This window comes from Trichogramma pretiosum, unplaced genomic scaffold, assembly GCF_000599845.2.
Source record: "Trichogramma pretiosum strain Unisexual culture from Peru unplaced genomic scaffold, Tpre_2.0 scaffold6, whole genome shotgun sequence".
NCBI classification, from domain to species: Eukaryota; Metazoa; Arthropoda; class Insecta; order Hymenoptera; family Trichogrammatidae; genus Trichogramma; species Trichogramma pretiosum.
This window is the reverse complement of record NW_019641678.1, coordinates 2,801,305-2,819,378: the sequence shown is the minus strand read 5'-3', so window position 1 is coordinate 2,819,378 and position 18,074 is coordinate 2,801,305. Positions and strand designations below refer to the sequence as shown.

Below are 18,074 nucleotides of genomic sequence, written 5' to 3'. Positions count from 1 at the left end.
TTATCATCATCGCGACGTTGTAAATCAAGTTTAACCGCGTTTCTTTGCTAATAATAACTTTCTTGGAAAATTTTTATTGCACGAATGGCGATTCAAAGCTGTATAGTACCTTTCACATGCTTATACGCATAAAAGGCAAAAAAAGAAATCAAGCCAGCTTGAAAACTTAACAGCGCGTGCTAAGAAATGCTGAGAGCTGCAAAAAAAAGTACAGCGCGACGAAAAGGTTTTTTTTCTTTGGTCGCGCGTACTTAAACGGGGGTCACCAGCAGCAGCACGCACCGAGACATACAGCTCGCATGAAATAGAGCACGTGCTCGACCACTTGTGTCGCGTTCAACCGCGTGTGTATATGTACTTTTTTTCTTTCTCGAACTCACTCACCTCCCTTTTTTTTGCTTTTTCTCTCTGTTCGCAACAGACGAAGGCGCATCTCGACGTTCTAGCCGATGCCCTCTTGCGCTGGGCGAGAGGCCGTTAAGAGAGAGACGTGTACCCCAAAGACTTTCTATATCGAACGACGTCATCATACTTCATCGTACTACTGTCAATAACCGCCAGCAGCAGCAGCAGCAGCAGCAGCATCACCGCACCCTCCTGCAACAACTACATCAACAACAGCAACAATTGCACAGTCAACGTGTGCAGCGCATAATCGTCTTCGTCATCGTCGCCTCTTTCTTCGTTCTCCCGCCCGTCGACACACGCATTACTATTGTTATTTTATAAAACTCGATCTTCGTGCTCGATTAATATTATACACGAATAACAGTCAGAAAATTCCCCCTACACACACTTTCTCTCTTTCGTGACCATCATCCATCTTTCTTCTCTCTTTCTTTGCTGTACCGCATATATAGAGAAAAAAATACGAAATATCTGCTGACTGCAGCTCGTGTATGTACATGTATAATATAGCCACAGCGACTCCGAAGCCGTTAACGCGTCTCGGCTCTTTTCCTCTCGCAGCTCTCTTTGTAATGCAAACTGCGGGTCGCATCTCGAAAGTCGCTCCTCCGAGTCTCGAGAGAAATTACACCGAGACCTATGATGCTTCATTTTCCCTTTCGCACGTTATCTATATATAGAACGGATTATATTTTTTCGTATATATTATACAAAGGTGTGGACCGACTAGTCAACAGCAATAATTCGTTCATTGCAACCCTGACAACTGCATTAATAATTACATTATTATCAAAATATGCTCGTACCGATGTAAGCGAATTTGACTCTCGGCAGGCGGCACTATACATTACTTTTCTTACATCGTCATCGTACATGCCTTCGTTTTGATAAGGACTATCGAATACGATTAACTTTTCTACGTAATAAATCGCCCCTCCCCCTAGCCTTTCTACCCTCTTCATTATTTTCTGGATTAATTCGAGTACGATAAATCTAATTTCGCACTTTGCTTTTTCTGAATTATTGTACTGTAAAATTACTTTGATTTTTCGAGCAAATTTTACTCCAATCTGTGGATGTATTCGTGCTCCCAAGCGGCGCTTGACTTTTTTTACACCCTCTCGTGTACAATTTCCATTCGAGCTCTCATGATTTTATTCCGGATATTTCGTAACGCGAAATTTTTGTAAATTCATATACCATCGACTGCTTGATTCTCAAGACTTTTTAACAAAATGTGTAAGCTTCAAGTGAAAGCGGGAAAGATAGGAGAAAAAAGTTTCTATCAGTAATAAAACTATTAAAGTACGTCATTGCGATGATGATTGCGTTGCTACCATTATTATTTTATCATTATTGTTATTGTATCGTTCGAAACTCGATCACGGATTAAGAGGAGCCGCAGAAATATTATAATTATAAAAAAAAATATATATCAGTAATGCCAATGAGACGCGACTCATCACATTATTATGGTATTATAAATAAGTGCATTGCTCATTTGCATGGTGCGTGCCAAAATGTTCGATACTCACGGTGTTTGCATCGCTTGTACATTTTTCGTAATTAAGTACCCGAAAAAAGTACGAAAAAACATAAGATATATTATATTGCATATTTATTCGAAAGATTATGGTCAATAATTAACAAATCAATGACAGAAAATGGGTCAATAGAGTTATGCCCAACGATTACGTATTCATGATTATATATACAAAAGTCAAAATACATGAAAATATACAAAAAATGAAAATTAATTATTGTTACTTGAAAACGTCAAAAAATAGTATATAAATGTGTGTGTGTGTGTGTGTGTGTGTGTGTGTGTGTGCGTGCGTGCACGTGACATGTATATAATCGGGTGGCGAGAGAATATACAAATTACGACAGGAGTCAATTTGGAAGACGTAACATAGAACAAAACGTTTGTTAACTGGCTCGAAAGAAAGTAAAAAGCTCGATCGAGGCGCGTAATAATATTAAAAAATAAATTTGTCGATCGCATTTTTTTCCTCACGTATATTTGTTGTATTTAAGATGGACGAGTAAAAATTATTTCAATCGCCTCGACAGCTTTAAAAATGCTAATCCACGTCAATTCGATGTAGAAACAAGATGATAAGAGAAAATTTAAAATATCAAAAATTATCATAAACGACGTACAATTTGTTCAATTTTGATTGTTAAGATATATCAGACGTTCTGTCATTCAAATTAGAGACATTATTTATTCTGGGACATTATTAACTAATAGTAGTTATATTAAATAAAGCTCCTTTATACGAGAAGTAGCTGCACTGTAAGACTATCGAGAAATCTCAAATTTTTAAAAATTGTTAATGAATAAGTGTTATTTTTGAACAATATATATATATTTAAAAATATATACATAAAACATATAAAAAAAAACATCATTATATCATAATATTATAACTAAAATAAAAGAAATGAAGTGATAATTCACAAACTAAAACAAAAAAATTATTCTTTATGCGCGTCGATCGTAGCAAAAGAAATAATAACCGAGTAATTCCTACTTATGCAGAGAAAGAACGTACAAATGAGGGCGTGAAAATATTGTTGAGAAAAAAAGTATATTATGACTGCTCCGATGCGAGCAGAGCGATATATATATAATAAAAAAATAAATTAAAAAAAAAACAAGACCGCACGTTCATACCTCGTGATAATTGATCGACTCTATATTATTGAAAAATTTTATTTGAAAATTTTTATCGGAAAAATGTTAAAACGTTGTGTCGCTTGCTTATTGTATAAAGCTGAATTGAATTCATTTCTCACGCGCATTCGATAATCGCAAGGCAGCCGATCAGTCATTCGATCAATTGATAGTGAGTGCGAAAAAAAGGCCTTGGCGAAACTTTAGGTGATAATGTCAAAAGGGTCATGGAGTTGCTCAACTTCAAATAAATTGTTCAAAAAGTCACAAATACTATGAAAAGTGTGCTTTCAAAAAAAATATATCTAAATACGTATGGATTTCACATTGAAACATTTAAAAACGCATGTATACGCGTAAACCATGTTCGATTTTGCGCTTCACTGATTTTAACTATAAAATATAAACGAGCACAGATTATAAGAATGAGTCGTTTAGTATAACTGATAGAAAAAAAATTAAAGACTTTACGAAGCAAAGACTAAAGACTCTCTGTACTTAATTGAAAAAGTTTCGTAAAAGTATATTTAATCAACGCGTAACAAAAGTTCGAGTGCACGTGCCCAAAATGATGAATTTTTTGGGACGCACGCAGCAGACTGACCCTTGAATCGGTAGAAACTTAGATCACGATAAAAATACACGCTCGGTAAAATCATTACCGAGATTACACTTGATAATTATAGTTAAATGACAACGCATTTGCAGTTTTATTGGTTCTGAATTTAGTTATAAATATGGTCTGAAAAGAGAGAGAAAAAATAAAATAGTCTAGTAGAGCAGACTGGCTAATTCGATTGAAATGAAACTCATTCAATTCGCTGCAACTTTTCAAATACTCGATGCTGGACTTTTTCGCGATTTTTCATAAATTTGACCCCGAACACTTTGTTCGTTGACGTAATTGCAAAAAAATATATAATAACTCCGCTTTAACGAAGCATAGCTCTTTTACAAATCAAAGAATATAATTGTCAGCTTGAAAATGTGACGAAGAAAAATTTCGATCGTCGCGTGGTTCATTATAATTGATACGCGTTCGCAGCTCTCGCGCTTATATTATAAATACCAATAAAGCATGCTATTTGTGTAATAAATATAATACCGATGATTACAGTTCGATTCAAAGTTGTGATCTCAAGCGTCGTCTTTTTTTACATGTAATACGCTTCAGGTATTTCATTCTTAACCATTAAAATTACTTCGATGTTAATTAAAGAGTTTTTTTAGCGAACTTACTTTGGAAAACATGTTTAATTTCGAGGTTCGATTCGAAAAGGATTAAGAAATCGATACTACTGTTGTCTCTTTCACGCTACGTTTCAGATCTTCTATTTCGCTCGTGGCTTTTATCCGCAAATAATATAGAGTGTGTTTCGTCAAGTTTACCCCCAGGTATCAGTTTATATTGGCAAAAAAAAATTCATACATTCATCTTTCATATTGAAAATAAACCAAGTTCGATGAATCTGTATAATCTAAATAAAATAATTTCTTGACGAATTGATTAAGTATTTTGAGCACGATAAAAAAATTACTAAAGAAAACGATACGAGTTTAAAAAAAAACACGTTGAACAAAAAAAAACTGAGTAAATTTCACTTCTCGAGGATTGAGTATTTTTAGATTATAACTGTACAGGATTAAAAATGGAACGAAGCAAGATAACATATACGTGCGTGTGTATATATATAAATATATTTATAAACTATGTATAGTTAATTGGTAGCTCTTCAAGTAAACATTGAACTCTACATACTAGATTCTTCATTGATATGTTTTCAATTAATAAGTACATAAACGACTTGGCAATCGCAAAACGAACTGTGAAATATTGTCTATGCTCAGCAAATGAACGCGCCAAGACTTTTGTTTTTTTCATTTCCTTTATCTATCCGCTTTTCTATCGGAACCTCGGTTAGTTTGACTTTTTTTTCCTTTAAAACGTTCGATAGGAGAAATATAAGACAAATAATATCATAAATTAATCCATGTATGAATAATATTAGCATATGGAGTTATATATAATTTAATCTTGTCCATAGAAAAGTTAATAACGTGAATATTTTCATGTTGAGACTGGATTATCTTCTTTAAAATTATAATAAATGTTCAATTCATTGGTCATTTTAAATTAATCAACCAATCAATTAACTCAATTGATTAAACGGAATTATTTCAGTATTGAAAGTCTTCTTGTTACTCATGCTTGAAAACTATCATCCCAATCAACGAATGTTATGATTTTATATTGTTATCACGTATGAGAATGAGAATTGAGTGGAGGCAAAACTGAAGTAATGAAATAAAAACATATCTTTTTTCATTTCATCTACGCGATTGTTTGAAAGATGTTGAAAAATTACTGTATTTATAGCTGACAGAATATCAATTTCATTTTAGGAAAAATTATATTTCAATATTAGCTCCTGTAATTGACATCGTAACGCTTCACGCAATTATTAATTGTATCGTTATTTACCGACAAATAAGGAGTTCACAAAACCACTAATGTTAAGGATCGAGTACTGGACCTTTCTTTTGCGACTTGGAATGGGTTTTTACTCTATTTATTTATCATTGGACGACATTATATCATTTTCATAGCAATAAAAATGATGAAAGCTGTAAAGCCTAATTATGCAAGGGAAGGGAGGGCCTATATACAATATGAGTTTTGTCTAAATCTCACCCGAAATCAATAAAGCTACTTTGACAATCACAAACTGAAAGAATTTACATCAAATTATCATTGTAAGCTATGTGTATGCATGAATTATTAAAAACAAATGATTGAAAAAAACTTTGATTTCGTTTCTCATCTCTTATATTATTGTATTACGGTTTACCTTAAATTTGGTGTATAGGGGGCCGAGTCAAAGTTATCCAGTTGCATTTGTACTATAATATTAGTAATAATAATAATAGTAATATTATAATAATAATATTAATAATAATAAATAGGTATTTATTCTGTTAGAAATGTAAAAATGAGAGATAAACTATGTTGTAAATAATAACAAACGGCGCGCACTCGATTGATCATGAATAATATTAAAAAAAACATTAAGGAAGAAGTATAACCCTCCGAAGCAATCCATGATTCTGATGTTGTAAAACTTAAAACAAAATATTAAACGACTGATGTGTAGCGTTATTATTCATCGATATTCTAATATTAAATTCTAATATTAAAAACCCGAAAAAGGTCGCTTCAAAACAAATAAACACAAAAAAGTCAAGCATTCGTCATCTATGTATAACGATTATGAAAAAAAAAATAACGATGCAGAATTCATTTTAATGATAAAGTAACGGGTGAGCATGATTTATGGAATTTGACCATTTATAGATTTACCAAAAAAATAATAATAATATTGTTGATTATATAACTTTGCGGTGTTTTGCTCATTCTAAAATGGTATTTCTACGTACATTTTACATTGGAAGAAATGTAGAGTTTTTCGTATTTCATTCGAGGTCGATAATTTTTGGTTCAACAATTAAGTATTTTACATCCAAGTAAAATGATAAATACTTATACGATTTTCTCTGAGTGTAAATAAACGATACAATTGTGTGTAAAATGTCATAAGTTTGCCTTCATTTCATTCGTTAACCCTGTCCTCAATGATACAAAAATAAAGAATTAACGACTCGACTATTTTTTTCTGATCGGAGCATTGAAAGTTTGTTCAAAAAAACTATAGATCTTTAAATATTCATTCGAAGGATCATTTATAAAATCGACAAGAGTATTTGTGATCCTACACCGTATTTAAAGACGTTGGGGACCTGTTGGTCAAGTTAGGCCACGAAGTTGATACTTCGGATTTTGATGGTTGATAACACTCATAATGTTCTCCCGAAATTTTAGCATCGATTGTCGAATGAATTTTTGTATAATTTAATTTCAAAAGTACACTTTTTAACGTGAAAATTATTGGAAAGTGTAGATTTCTCTTACAATTTCAAGTGTAACTTGAGGTCAAAATGGGAGATCTTGACCAAATTTCGCATAATGAAAAATGAAATCATTACCTTTCAAATGGTATCGGTTACATTGTATATTCACGAGCATATTTCAAAGTAATTTTATAAAAATAAAAAAATTTCGTGTTTGCTCTACATGCAATCTAACTCGAGAGGTTAGCAGCAGACAAAAATACGCATGATAGCATATGTATTGGCATTGAGCCTATGATACCACTGACCCAACTAGTCAAATCAAGTATCTACCTTCCGCTGTTTCTTGATAGTTGCTGATTTGAACTCGGTTGCATCCACAACGTCCTTGACAAAAAGCTCTTTCATCAAAGATGGGCCTCTATCATGTTGCAATATTTTGTTTACTTGTCAAATATTTTTTTCAAATATGAGATAAATGATATTTTACCAGCTAGATAAAAATAAAAACAAACATATTTAAAAAAAAAATTTGTCAAATTGGCAGCGGTTATAATTATTTGAGTATTTTTTTTCGTTTTTTTTTCAGAGCTGAAGTATTTTTTTGCAATACTTGCTCAATTTTCGTGCAAAAAAAAAAACAATTAAATTTTAATTGAAGAGCATAAATGTAAGTATTTAAAAGTGTTACGGAAAGGATAAGATAATTATGAGAGCTGTAACTCTGGAAATACTTACATTATGTGTTCGTCCAGGTCATGTACGTCCCTTCACTTCGCAGGTTCGAGTTGTCACAGGAAATCAGATTTGAAATACAACTATCTATTCTCATAACTTATTAGTCGAGTCAACGATGATTCGTCAAAGCAGTCACATAGATAAATTTCTGCATTGCAGAGTTTTTACTATTTTTGAAGAATTGAAGAAAACATTTTCCTGTTAAAATTTAATTATTAACAATATGTCAACAAAACTCTTAGCTGATCGTTGCATGAACAGCTACAGGAACCAATTAGCCCAAAAATGCACTGAAAGCAGTCATTTACTATGTCAATAAACAAAGTTTTAATGATAGTTACAATTAGGTAAGACTCGATCATTTTGGTACACTTTTTATTGAAATTTTGAAAAATATATGGATCAAAATAATACTTTTTTACAAAACCGTGCGCACGTATGTCACCGATCTTGACGCGCTTTTGGTATGTTATAGTACATGGTAAAAAGGTCCCAAAAAAATTTTTAGACCCCCTCCCCCTCCTACCCTCCACTTCCGGTATAAACGTCCATTTTCGATCTATAATTTTCTGAGGACATGAAGCAAGTAAAAAATCTGAAAAAATTGATAAAAATACTTTTCTACAATCCAAACAACCTTGAATTTTTTCAGATTTTTTGAGTGCTTCAGGCCTTCAGAAAAATTATTGAAAATTTTAAAAATCGAGATACGGCGGTATGAGCCGATGTAGTACTCGGAAATTTTTTCAGTTTTTTATTGCATTGAAAAACATTACCTCAATTTTTTTTAGATTTTTTCAGATGACCTAACGCTCCTTTTGAGGCGAAACCCCGCTTTTTTTGACTAAAATAATTTTTTAATAAATTTTTTAAACGGTAAAAATAAATTTTGACCGTTTCAGAATTCCGATTAAAGCCTCCTAGCTTAATCTATAGCATCAAAATAGATTTATCGTTTCTTAATGTCTTCAGAAACCGTCTTCAGGAATTTGCATTAATCTTTGGCCTGCTTTAGATTGAGCTAGAAGGCTTTAATCGGAATTCTGAAATGGTCAAAATTTATTAAAATTTGTCAAGGAAGTCAAAAAAGATATTTTCAAATTTTTTTACCGGAACCATCGGGTTCTACGAACCTTTTTTTGTTAAAAATAGCAATTTTCGGCCCTAGAAGCTATCGCGTTCAATAAAAAAGTCTGAAAAAATTTGTGGTTATGTATTTTGATGAAAAAAACGAGAAAAAAATTTTTCCAGATTTTTCGAGGCTCCGTACCGTCCTAAAAACCTTATTTTCGTCAAAAAAAGCGGTTTTTGACTTCAAAAGTTGCGTTAGGTCATCTAAAAAAATCTGAAAAAAATTGAGGTTATGTTTGTCAATGCAATAAAAAACTGAAAAAATTTCCGAGTACTACATCGGCTCATACCGCCGTATCTCGATTTTTGAAATTTTCAATAATTTTTTCTGAAGGCCTGAAGCACTCAAAAAATCCGAAAAAATTCAAGGTTGTTTGGATTGTAGAAAAGTATTATTATGAATTTTTTCAGATTTTTTACTTGCTTTATGTATGTGTAAACGAAAGAAAAAAGGTACCAAACTTTTACAAACTCGATTCACGTAGCGGGAGGTAAAAGATCGGTAAACAAGCAGTACTCAAATCGTGATAGTCACTAAAAAATAAATAAGGACAAGTTAGAAAAACACACATATGCATTTGATTTAGAAATTAAATTGTAAATAGAACAAACACTCACTTGATCAATGTCGCGGACGTTGAAAGACGGTTAAACAAGCGATACGCACCGCATCACAGTTATTGGAAAATTAAAAAGGACAACTTATAAGTTCTAGGTTTTTATTTGATTTACTTTGCTGAGAAGAAACATCAAAAATAAAAAAATTGTTGACATGTTTGATTGAAATCAATGTAAAGAAAATAACGGCGTCATGTCATATCATTGTTGACAGCTGAATTTGCCACAAATATGCTATATTTGCATGAATAACCATCTTAAACTCTTAATTTCGCTTTTTTGCTGCAATGTGAATATTGAAAAATTGTCTTATGATTCACAGATGATAATATATTGTAAAAAAAAAAAATGTTCGATTAAAGTACGAACCATTGGTCCTAAGAATTTCTTGAGTTTAAATTCAGGCGGCATACTTCTAGCAATTGCATGAATATTTGATCTCCAAGAACTGAAAATATTTAACAATAATTGTCAGGATAATTCATGAATGTATACAAGAATAATTAGATGCCGGCTTTGCATATCTCAGCATGAAACTCTTAAAGTCGATGCAATCGAAATGCTTACAATATTTACTTATTCCATAAGGGCTGAACGAACTGAAAAATCCTGTATTACGTTTCACTTAATCTCAGATGTGAATCTCTTTAGGCTAACTCTACATAACTTCGGCGGCTCCAGCCGAGTGCTGCCGTCGGGTGTACCGCCAACTTAACAAATGTTTGCGATAGCATCGATCGAAGATCGATATATTTAGACACCTGGGATTTATTTTGTTTTGAATCTACAATCTTGAACCTCTTTTGCAGTGCAAAAAAATGGATCAATTAGTTAATATTGCTGATGCAGGTGTCATGTTATTGAGATTGTTGGAAAATAATGAAGAAAAAAAAAAAGATTTCGTAGATGGTGGAGTAAGCCACACATAAGAAATAATTATGTGACTGGATATGGTACTTACCGACTTGTGTACCACAAATTTAAGATGAACGACGAGGAGGACTTCATATGATACTGTTATATGCCAGATATTCGAGGACGTTCAACCTCGAATGCTTGCCATACAGATATGTCGACATCATAAGGCTATTGAACTAGGTGGATGCTGGCTCAGGCCCGAGTCGACGGTTCCGACATGCACAGGCATGACAAAACTGTCGACCGAAGCATCACCTGAGTCGGAATATCCAGTTATCAATGACCGATTGATGCTGACAAAGGACTTCCCACCTCTAAATGCACCTGAGGAGCAACTAGAACATCGACGAACTAATCAGTCGATGTGTGGCCGCTCCTCAGCAACCACCTACACCTTTATATTGGCTCGGCACCTTTGCACATTATAAAACTACACTTTATAAAAATAAAATTATCTTTAAAATTTAGAGTAAAGCCTTGAACAATATATTTAGAAATATTAAATAAAGTTTTGAATATATTATTTCCAATATTAAAATAAAATATTAAATAAATTAAAATAAAATAAATTCCAAATGGTTACAAGAAAACAACATAAATTATTTAATTTCACTAGACGTTTAAGACGCGCTCCGCGCGTATCAATTTTTTTATTTGTGTTTTGAGGTTAGCAACTTTCAGGCGCGCTTCGCGCGCGTACATCTTTCAGTCGGTTTCGAAAAAGTTGCTATTATGACCGTAGATGTCACTTTATTACGTTTCGACTCGAGTCAAAAGTCAGTCGACCAATCAGAGGCCGAATAGATTGGCTTCACTTTTAGGTCCATCTCTTTTTTATAAGTTAGATTGATGTAATTTAGCTGCAGTACGCTTGATGGAGATTTGATGATCTTTAATATTCATAGTACACTGCAATAAGCCATTCCAAGGTGCTGCAGCATTGTGACCTAAGTAGAGTTCACGCCTTAGTTCAATACTTACAGGAGCAACACTAGGCCAAATTATTCCAGGATTGGCCTCATGAGATTTATTAATAGTAAATTAAACCCCACCTATAATTATTATTATTTTTTTTTTTTTTAAATGAGGGACAATAAATTTCAAATTCATTTTGCTAAATAAAGTTTGATTTTTATTTTATAATATTAATATCTGCAATTGTACATAGATAATGATTATGATTAATGATGAGATTTTTCTATGTACATTTGAATCGACTCCAAAATTATGGTTAATACTTGTCTTTGAACTCTTGTATCTTGATACTCCATAATTTTAGAATTTAATTGATATGTCAAGTCGTCTTTACGCTTATTTTTGGTAATTCTCCAATATTTTTCAATTAGTTCAGTGGCAGCAGAAGAGGAACTTTGAATCCTGCTTTTTTTGCTTGGCTCTTTCTGATTTATTGAAGAATTGATAGTAATGTAAGGTTTCATAAAGTATAATCCTTCATATATACTTTTTTGTAAAAACGTTAAATTCGTCTTTGCTTCAATCAAACTATCTGCCTCGATGAATATATCTTTAAGATGTTGCATTTTTCTACTGATTTCCTCATCTGAAACAGATAAAATGATTTTTAAATTATTATAACATTCAGTCATGCTCGAGCCTCTGAGCTGAGTAGTCGTGTTTGTTTTGATACTTGTTACAAGTATTATTACAAGTAGTTATTATTAAAGTGATCAGTTATTATTCTCAAATAAATTTTCTCAAGATACCAATTATGAAAAGTGGACAAATTCATCGTTGTCCATAGTAAAAAAAGAGTCAGAAGCCCGGAAGATACATCCTCGAACAAGAGGAAAAACAATCTCCTGAATTACTGGCTCAATGCAAGTCCGATAAAAACTCAAAACAGATTTGAAGGTCTGTCTAAGGAGAGCAATGAGAATGATGCGAACAGCACAAGTAATCCTAGTCAAGGCAACGAGGAAACGGTGTGCACGCAAAAATCACCTCCGATCTTCGTTTCGAACGTACATAGCATAAACTCACTAAAAAATGCTCTCAACGAGACAGCACCAAATGGATATCTTATGAAAATCCTTGCCAACAACCAGGTAAAAATCCAGCCGACATCATCGGTGCACTATCTTCCGATCATCACAATGTTGAAGGAAAGGGACACCAGATTCTATACATACCAGCTTAAGCAGGATAAACCGTACAAGGTGGTGCTTAAGATCGTGCATCCATCTACTCACATAGTGGATATCAAGCTCGCGCTAAAAGAGCAGGGCCACGAGGTCATTCGTGCCAGCAACATCCTACAGCACATCACGCGGAAACCACTTCCGATGTTCTTTGTCGATCTAAAAATTGCTGAAAATAATAAAGCAATCTTCAGCATCAAACACCTTTTAAATATGATCGTCTCATTCGAGCCACCAAGAAAGCATAGAGATATTGCCCAGTGTACGAGGTGTCAGGAATTCTGTCATACAAAAGGATACTGCTACCAGACGCCAGCTTGTGTCAAATGCGCAGGGGCTCCCCTTACCTCAGCTTGCCCTATTAAATCAAAATCGAAGGATGTGAAATGCGTCAACTGCAGCGGTAATCATCCAGCCAGCCACAAAGGCTGCCCAAAAAGAAAAGAGCTACAAAGAAAATTGTACCCTGCTCTGAGGGAAAAAAGGTGTACCCGACTGGAAAAAATACTCCAACCAACGTAGCATCATCTAATGGTCCTTCGCCAAGGAATCTGCGTCAACCAAATCGGTCATATGCCGACGCATTTTCTGGCTCGAGCAGGCCAAGCATGGATCAAGATACCCCGGATATAAATTCTCAAGCATCCTCTCAGCCAGCACAAACTGTAAACAACAACAATGTCAATATAAATAAAACAGCGATAAAGGCGGTGCCAAAGTCAAGTTTATTAAGCTGTTTTATTTATATTGACATTTACCAAAAAGGCGCAACAATTTTTATCATGAAACAACAACAAATTGGAATCAATGATGATTCAGCTAATGAATAGAATGGACACGATGCTCAATCTACTTACATGCCTCATAAACAAGATCAGAAATGAAAAATAATTTGAAAATAGTATTATGGAACGCTAACGGTCTAGGCCAAAGAAGCGTAGAAGTCAAAAATTTTTTGATAGATCAAGACATTGACATACTACTGGTGTCGGAAACTCATTTTACGAACAAAAATCATTTCTCCATGCCCAATTACAGGTTTTACTGTACTAATCACCCCTATGAAAAGGCGCATGGTGGCACAGCTGTTATCATAAAAAATATAATTAATCATCATGAAACCATAAAGCATCAAAAAGATTATCTACAGGCAACCAACGTTGTCGTAGAGGACTGGAATGGCTCGTTTGTGGTGTCTGCCATCTACTGTCCACCGGGGCATCCCGTCAAATCGACTCATTTTGATTCATTCCTTTCCCAACTGGGGCATCGTTACCTATGCGGGGGAGATTGGAATGCTAAACATCCGTGGTGGGGTTCCAGATCGCAAACACCCAACCCGCGAGGCCGTCAGTTATACGAAACCATTCAAAATCACAATTGTTTTACCATTTCCACAGGCAAACCAACATACTGGCCCTCGGACCCGAACAAACTCCCGGACCTGTTGGACTTTGCAGTAGCGAAGGGACTAAATCGTAGCTTTTCTGCATGCTCAAGCCTAGACTTAACATCAGATCACTCACCTGTCATCATTGTAATCGACATGCCATTAAAACTCACTCCATGCACTAAAAGTAGGGTCAATTGGAAGGAATTTAAAGAAATAGTTGCGGAGAATCTGCATTGCGACGTGCCTCTGCGCACCACAAAGGACTTGGAAGAGAATGTTGCATTTTTTAATTTAATACTTCAAGTAGCAGTCTCACAAGCGACTGCAACTTCAGTAGTAACGCATACTCATACGCAAGGCATTTCAAATGTAATCAGAGCAAAAATCAAGGAAAAGAGGAAATTGAGAAAAATCTGGCAAACTTCTAGAAATCCCGCTTCTAAAAGAAAACTGAACAAAGCGATTAGTGAGCTCAAAGAAATGCTCCAAGAAGAAAGAAATAACCAAATCGAAAACTACTTGAGTTAACTCACTCCTTCTGAGGCAACTGATTACTCGCTCTGGAAGGCCACTAAACAAATTAATAAACCTCAAAATTTCATAGCGCCTATACGTAAAGAGACGGGAGGATGGGCCAGAACAGACCAAGAAAAGGGACTTGCATTCGCGCAACACCTTGCAAATGTCTTCAATCCCTACGACAGGGCCATAACTCTTGCAGAAGAACAACAGCTACTGCAAGAACCTGCTGGATTACCCCCAGACGAATCACCTATTGCGGCTACAACATTCCCAGGTGAAAATAGTATGTAAGATCTGACTCCAGATCTGGCATCAGATCTGGTATAAGATCTGACAAATATACACCAAATCTGACATCAGATCGGATACCAGATCTTGTATTCGATAATCGACATCAGAACTTATATCTTTATCTGATGTCAGATCTGAAGTGACTGTAATGCCTTCAATTATTTAAACAATAAGTTTATTAATAATTAAAATTTTATAATAAATCTTAATAATAAAAGTTGCTGAATCAATTTAAATTCACATTATCAGAAACCTAAATATTGTAGGAATTTTTCTTAAAGGTATTATCGATGTGATTATTAAAATNAATAGACAAAAACAAAGCCCTCATTGAACACAATTTTAACTTCGAGGCTAAAATGTCGATATCAGTTGATACGATAAATGATTTAAACTGGTGGAAATTAAATTTATCAAGCAGTTTTCGATTGATTCGAGATGACAATTTTCATCTTGAAATATTCACAGATGCTTCGTTGTCAGGTTGGGGTGCATTTTGTAAGAATGAGAAAATTCATGGTTTTTGGGGCGAAGAAGATAGGAAACATTCGATCAATTTCTTAGAACTCAAAGCAATATTCTTGGGTTTAAAAGCATTCGCTAACGATTTAAATAATTCAAATGTGTTATTACGTGTCGATAATACAACAGCCTTATCGTACATAAACCGCATGGGTGGATCACGTCACAAAAAATATAATTATTTAACATCTTTGATTTGGAAATGGGCCGAGCAGAAAAGAATTTGGTTGTTCGCTTCCTATATTCCTAGTCGCGAAAATGTCGAAGCCGACGAACAGTCAAGGATAAGAAATATTGACACTGAGTGGGAGTTGGCTGATTTCGCTTTCAAAGCGATAGAACGTAAATTTGGTTCTCCAAAGTTTGATTTATTTGCTACACGTTTGAATTCAAAATGTAAACTTTTTTCTTCTTGGTTCAGAGAACCAGATGCATCAGCAATCGACGCGTTTACATTTTCATGGAAAAATTTACAATTTTACGCTTTTCCTCCTTTCGCAATTATTGGTAAAGTTTTACGTAAAATTATAAATGAAAGAGCTGTTGGCATAGTAGTAGTCCCTTTTTGGCCTACGCAGCCTTGGTTTCCGTTATTTTTAAAACTTCTTGTCGGTGATCCATTAATTTTTGAACCTAATAAAAAATTATTGATGTCCCCTTGTAGGTCGAAATTACACCCAATGTCGAGTCAACTTTCGCTATTGGCCGGAAGGTTATCTGGCAAGCACATGTCCGGAAGGGATTGAGTGAAGACGCCATTATGATTGTAATGGAATCGCTTTCGCAAAATACGATTAAGCAATACAGCTCTACCATTGTGAAATGGATGGATTATTGTAAATCACAAAACATCTCGCACTTTGACGCACCTGTTGTTAAAATCATTGATTTTTTAACGGTGTTGTACAACGATGGAGCAAAATACGGTTCTCTGAATTCTGCTAAAGCCGCAATTTCTAACATTTTAGATTATAGTATTGCAAATAATCAAATGCTTGAGAAGTTTTTTAAGGTATCTATCGCATGCGTCCTTCTCGCCCAAAATACAACCGTACCTGGGATGTTGATGTTGTGCTCGACTACATTTCAAATTGGTACCCATTGAATGAACTATCGCTTGAAAAATTGAGTAAAAAGCTTTCAACGTTACTTGCATTAGCAACCGCTCACCGAGTTCAAACGTTAGTCTCAATTGACTTGGAGAGGATCATTTATTTTCGTGATAGAATTGAGATTGAAATTTGTGATAACATAAAGACTTCGGCACCAGGAAAAGCTCAACCGCTACTGGTCTTACCTTATTTTTTAAATAAACCTGAGCTTTGCTTGGCATCTACTTTGCTTGAATATGTAAAGGTCACAAAAGATTTGAGATCCGATGTTAAGAAACTTTTTATTTCTTTTAAAAAACCTCATAATGCTGTTTCAGGTCAAACTATAAGTAGATGGATCAAGTGCATATTATCCGAAAGTGGAATCGATACTGATGTTTTTTCGAGTCACTCAACGCGTCATGCAAGCACAAGCAAAGCATATATTAAAGGGACTGATATAAATGTTATCAAAAATACAGCCGGTTGGACTGAAAAGTCAAAAGCTTTCGCAAAATTTTACAATCGCCCAATTTCAAAAAATAAGAACTGTTTTGCTTTGTCTGTAATTAATTGATTTTATAAACAAATATTTGTTTAGTTCTTCGTTGTAACAGTTTATCTTTTAGCATTCCATGTGTTAAGGAATATAAAATAAAATAAAAAAAAAAGTAATTGTTCATTTAATATGTATTTATAAAAATTCTTTTTGCAATGTACGAGATTGCTGTATAACTCTGAACAACTACATATAAATCACGATAACAAGGATTGAAATATAATTTAAAATCAAACGAACTTACCTGTAAGTGAAGTTCGATTTTAATTATATGAAAATCCTTGTTTGAGTGATTGATACCCACCCACTATTCTTTTATGTTTAAACATTGTTGTTTAAGTTTTTATTTCCCACCCAAGTACAGCAATCTCTATTCTCTGAAGGATGAAGGTTATTTGTCAGCAGCTAGGAGCATGAGCATCGGGAACTTCTGGTTGTCTTTTGTTTTTTCTCTCTTTAAATAATCGTGGTTGTCCATCGTAATTCGATGTACTACATATCAATCACTCAAACTAGGATTTTCATATAATTAAAATCGAACTTCACTTACAGGTAAGTTCGTTTGATTTTAAATTATAAAATCAATTCTATCGCAAACTTCAAAGAGTGGTAGATCACTTAAATCATCCAGGAGCTGAATGAGTACACAAAAAAATTAATTTAGCGGATGATGCTTTAACTTAAGAACACTAACATTATAGGTCCTTTTTTAGTTAAAATTGCTCTTCAAAATTTTCATCTATTAAGTTATTGAACGCAGTCATGCTCGAGCCTCTGAGCTGAATAGTCGTGTTTGTTTTGATACTTGTTACAAGTATTATTAAAAGTAGTTATTATTAAAGTGATCAGTTATTATTCTCAAATAAATTTTCTCAAGATACCAATTATGAAAAATGGACAAATTCATCGTTGTCCATAATAAAAAAAGAGTCAGAAGCCCGGAAGATACATCCTCGAACAAGAGGAAAAACAATCTCCTGAATTACTGGCTCAATGCAAGTCCGATAAAAACTCAAAACAGATTTGAAGGTCTGTCTAAGGAGAGTAATGAGAATGATGCGAACAGCACAAGTAATCCTAGTCAAGGCAACGAGGAAACGGTGTGCCCGCAAAAATCACCTCCGATCTTCGTTTCGAA

General features: G+C 34.1%; 1 protein-coding gene across 2 annotated transcripts in view; it reads left to right on the top strand.

Moving 5' to 3' along the window:
- LOC106652324 (putative uncharacterized protein DDB_G0288537) overlaps window positions 1-2,798 on the top strand; it is a 43,668-nt gene extending 40,870 nt beyond the window's left edge. For both annotated transcript variants that reach the window (XM_014371215.2, XM_014371214.2), the window contains one exon: window positions 422-2,798. In XM_014371215.2, the coding sequence (XP_014226701.1) occupies window positions 422-481 (60 nt within the window). In that variant the 3' untranslated portion in view covers window positions 482-2,798. The remainder of the gene's footprint in view (window positions 1-421) is intronic.
- Window positions 2,799-18,074: the final 15,276 nt, after the last annotated feature.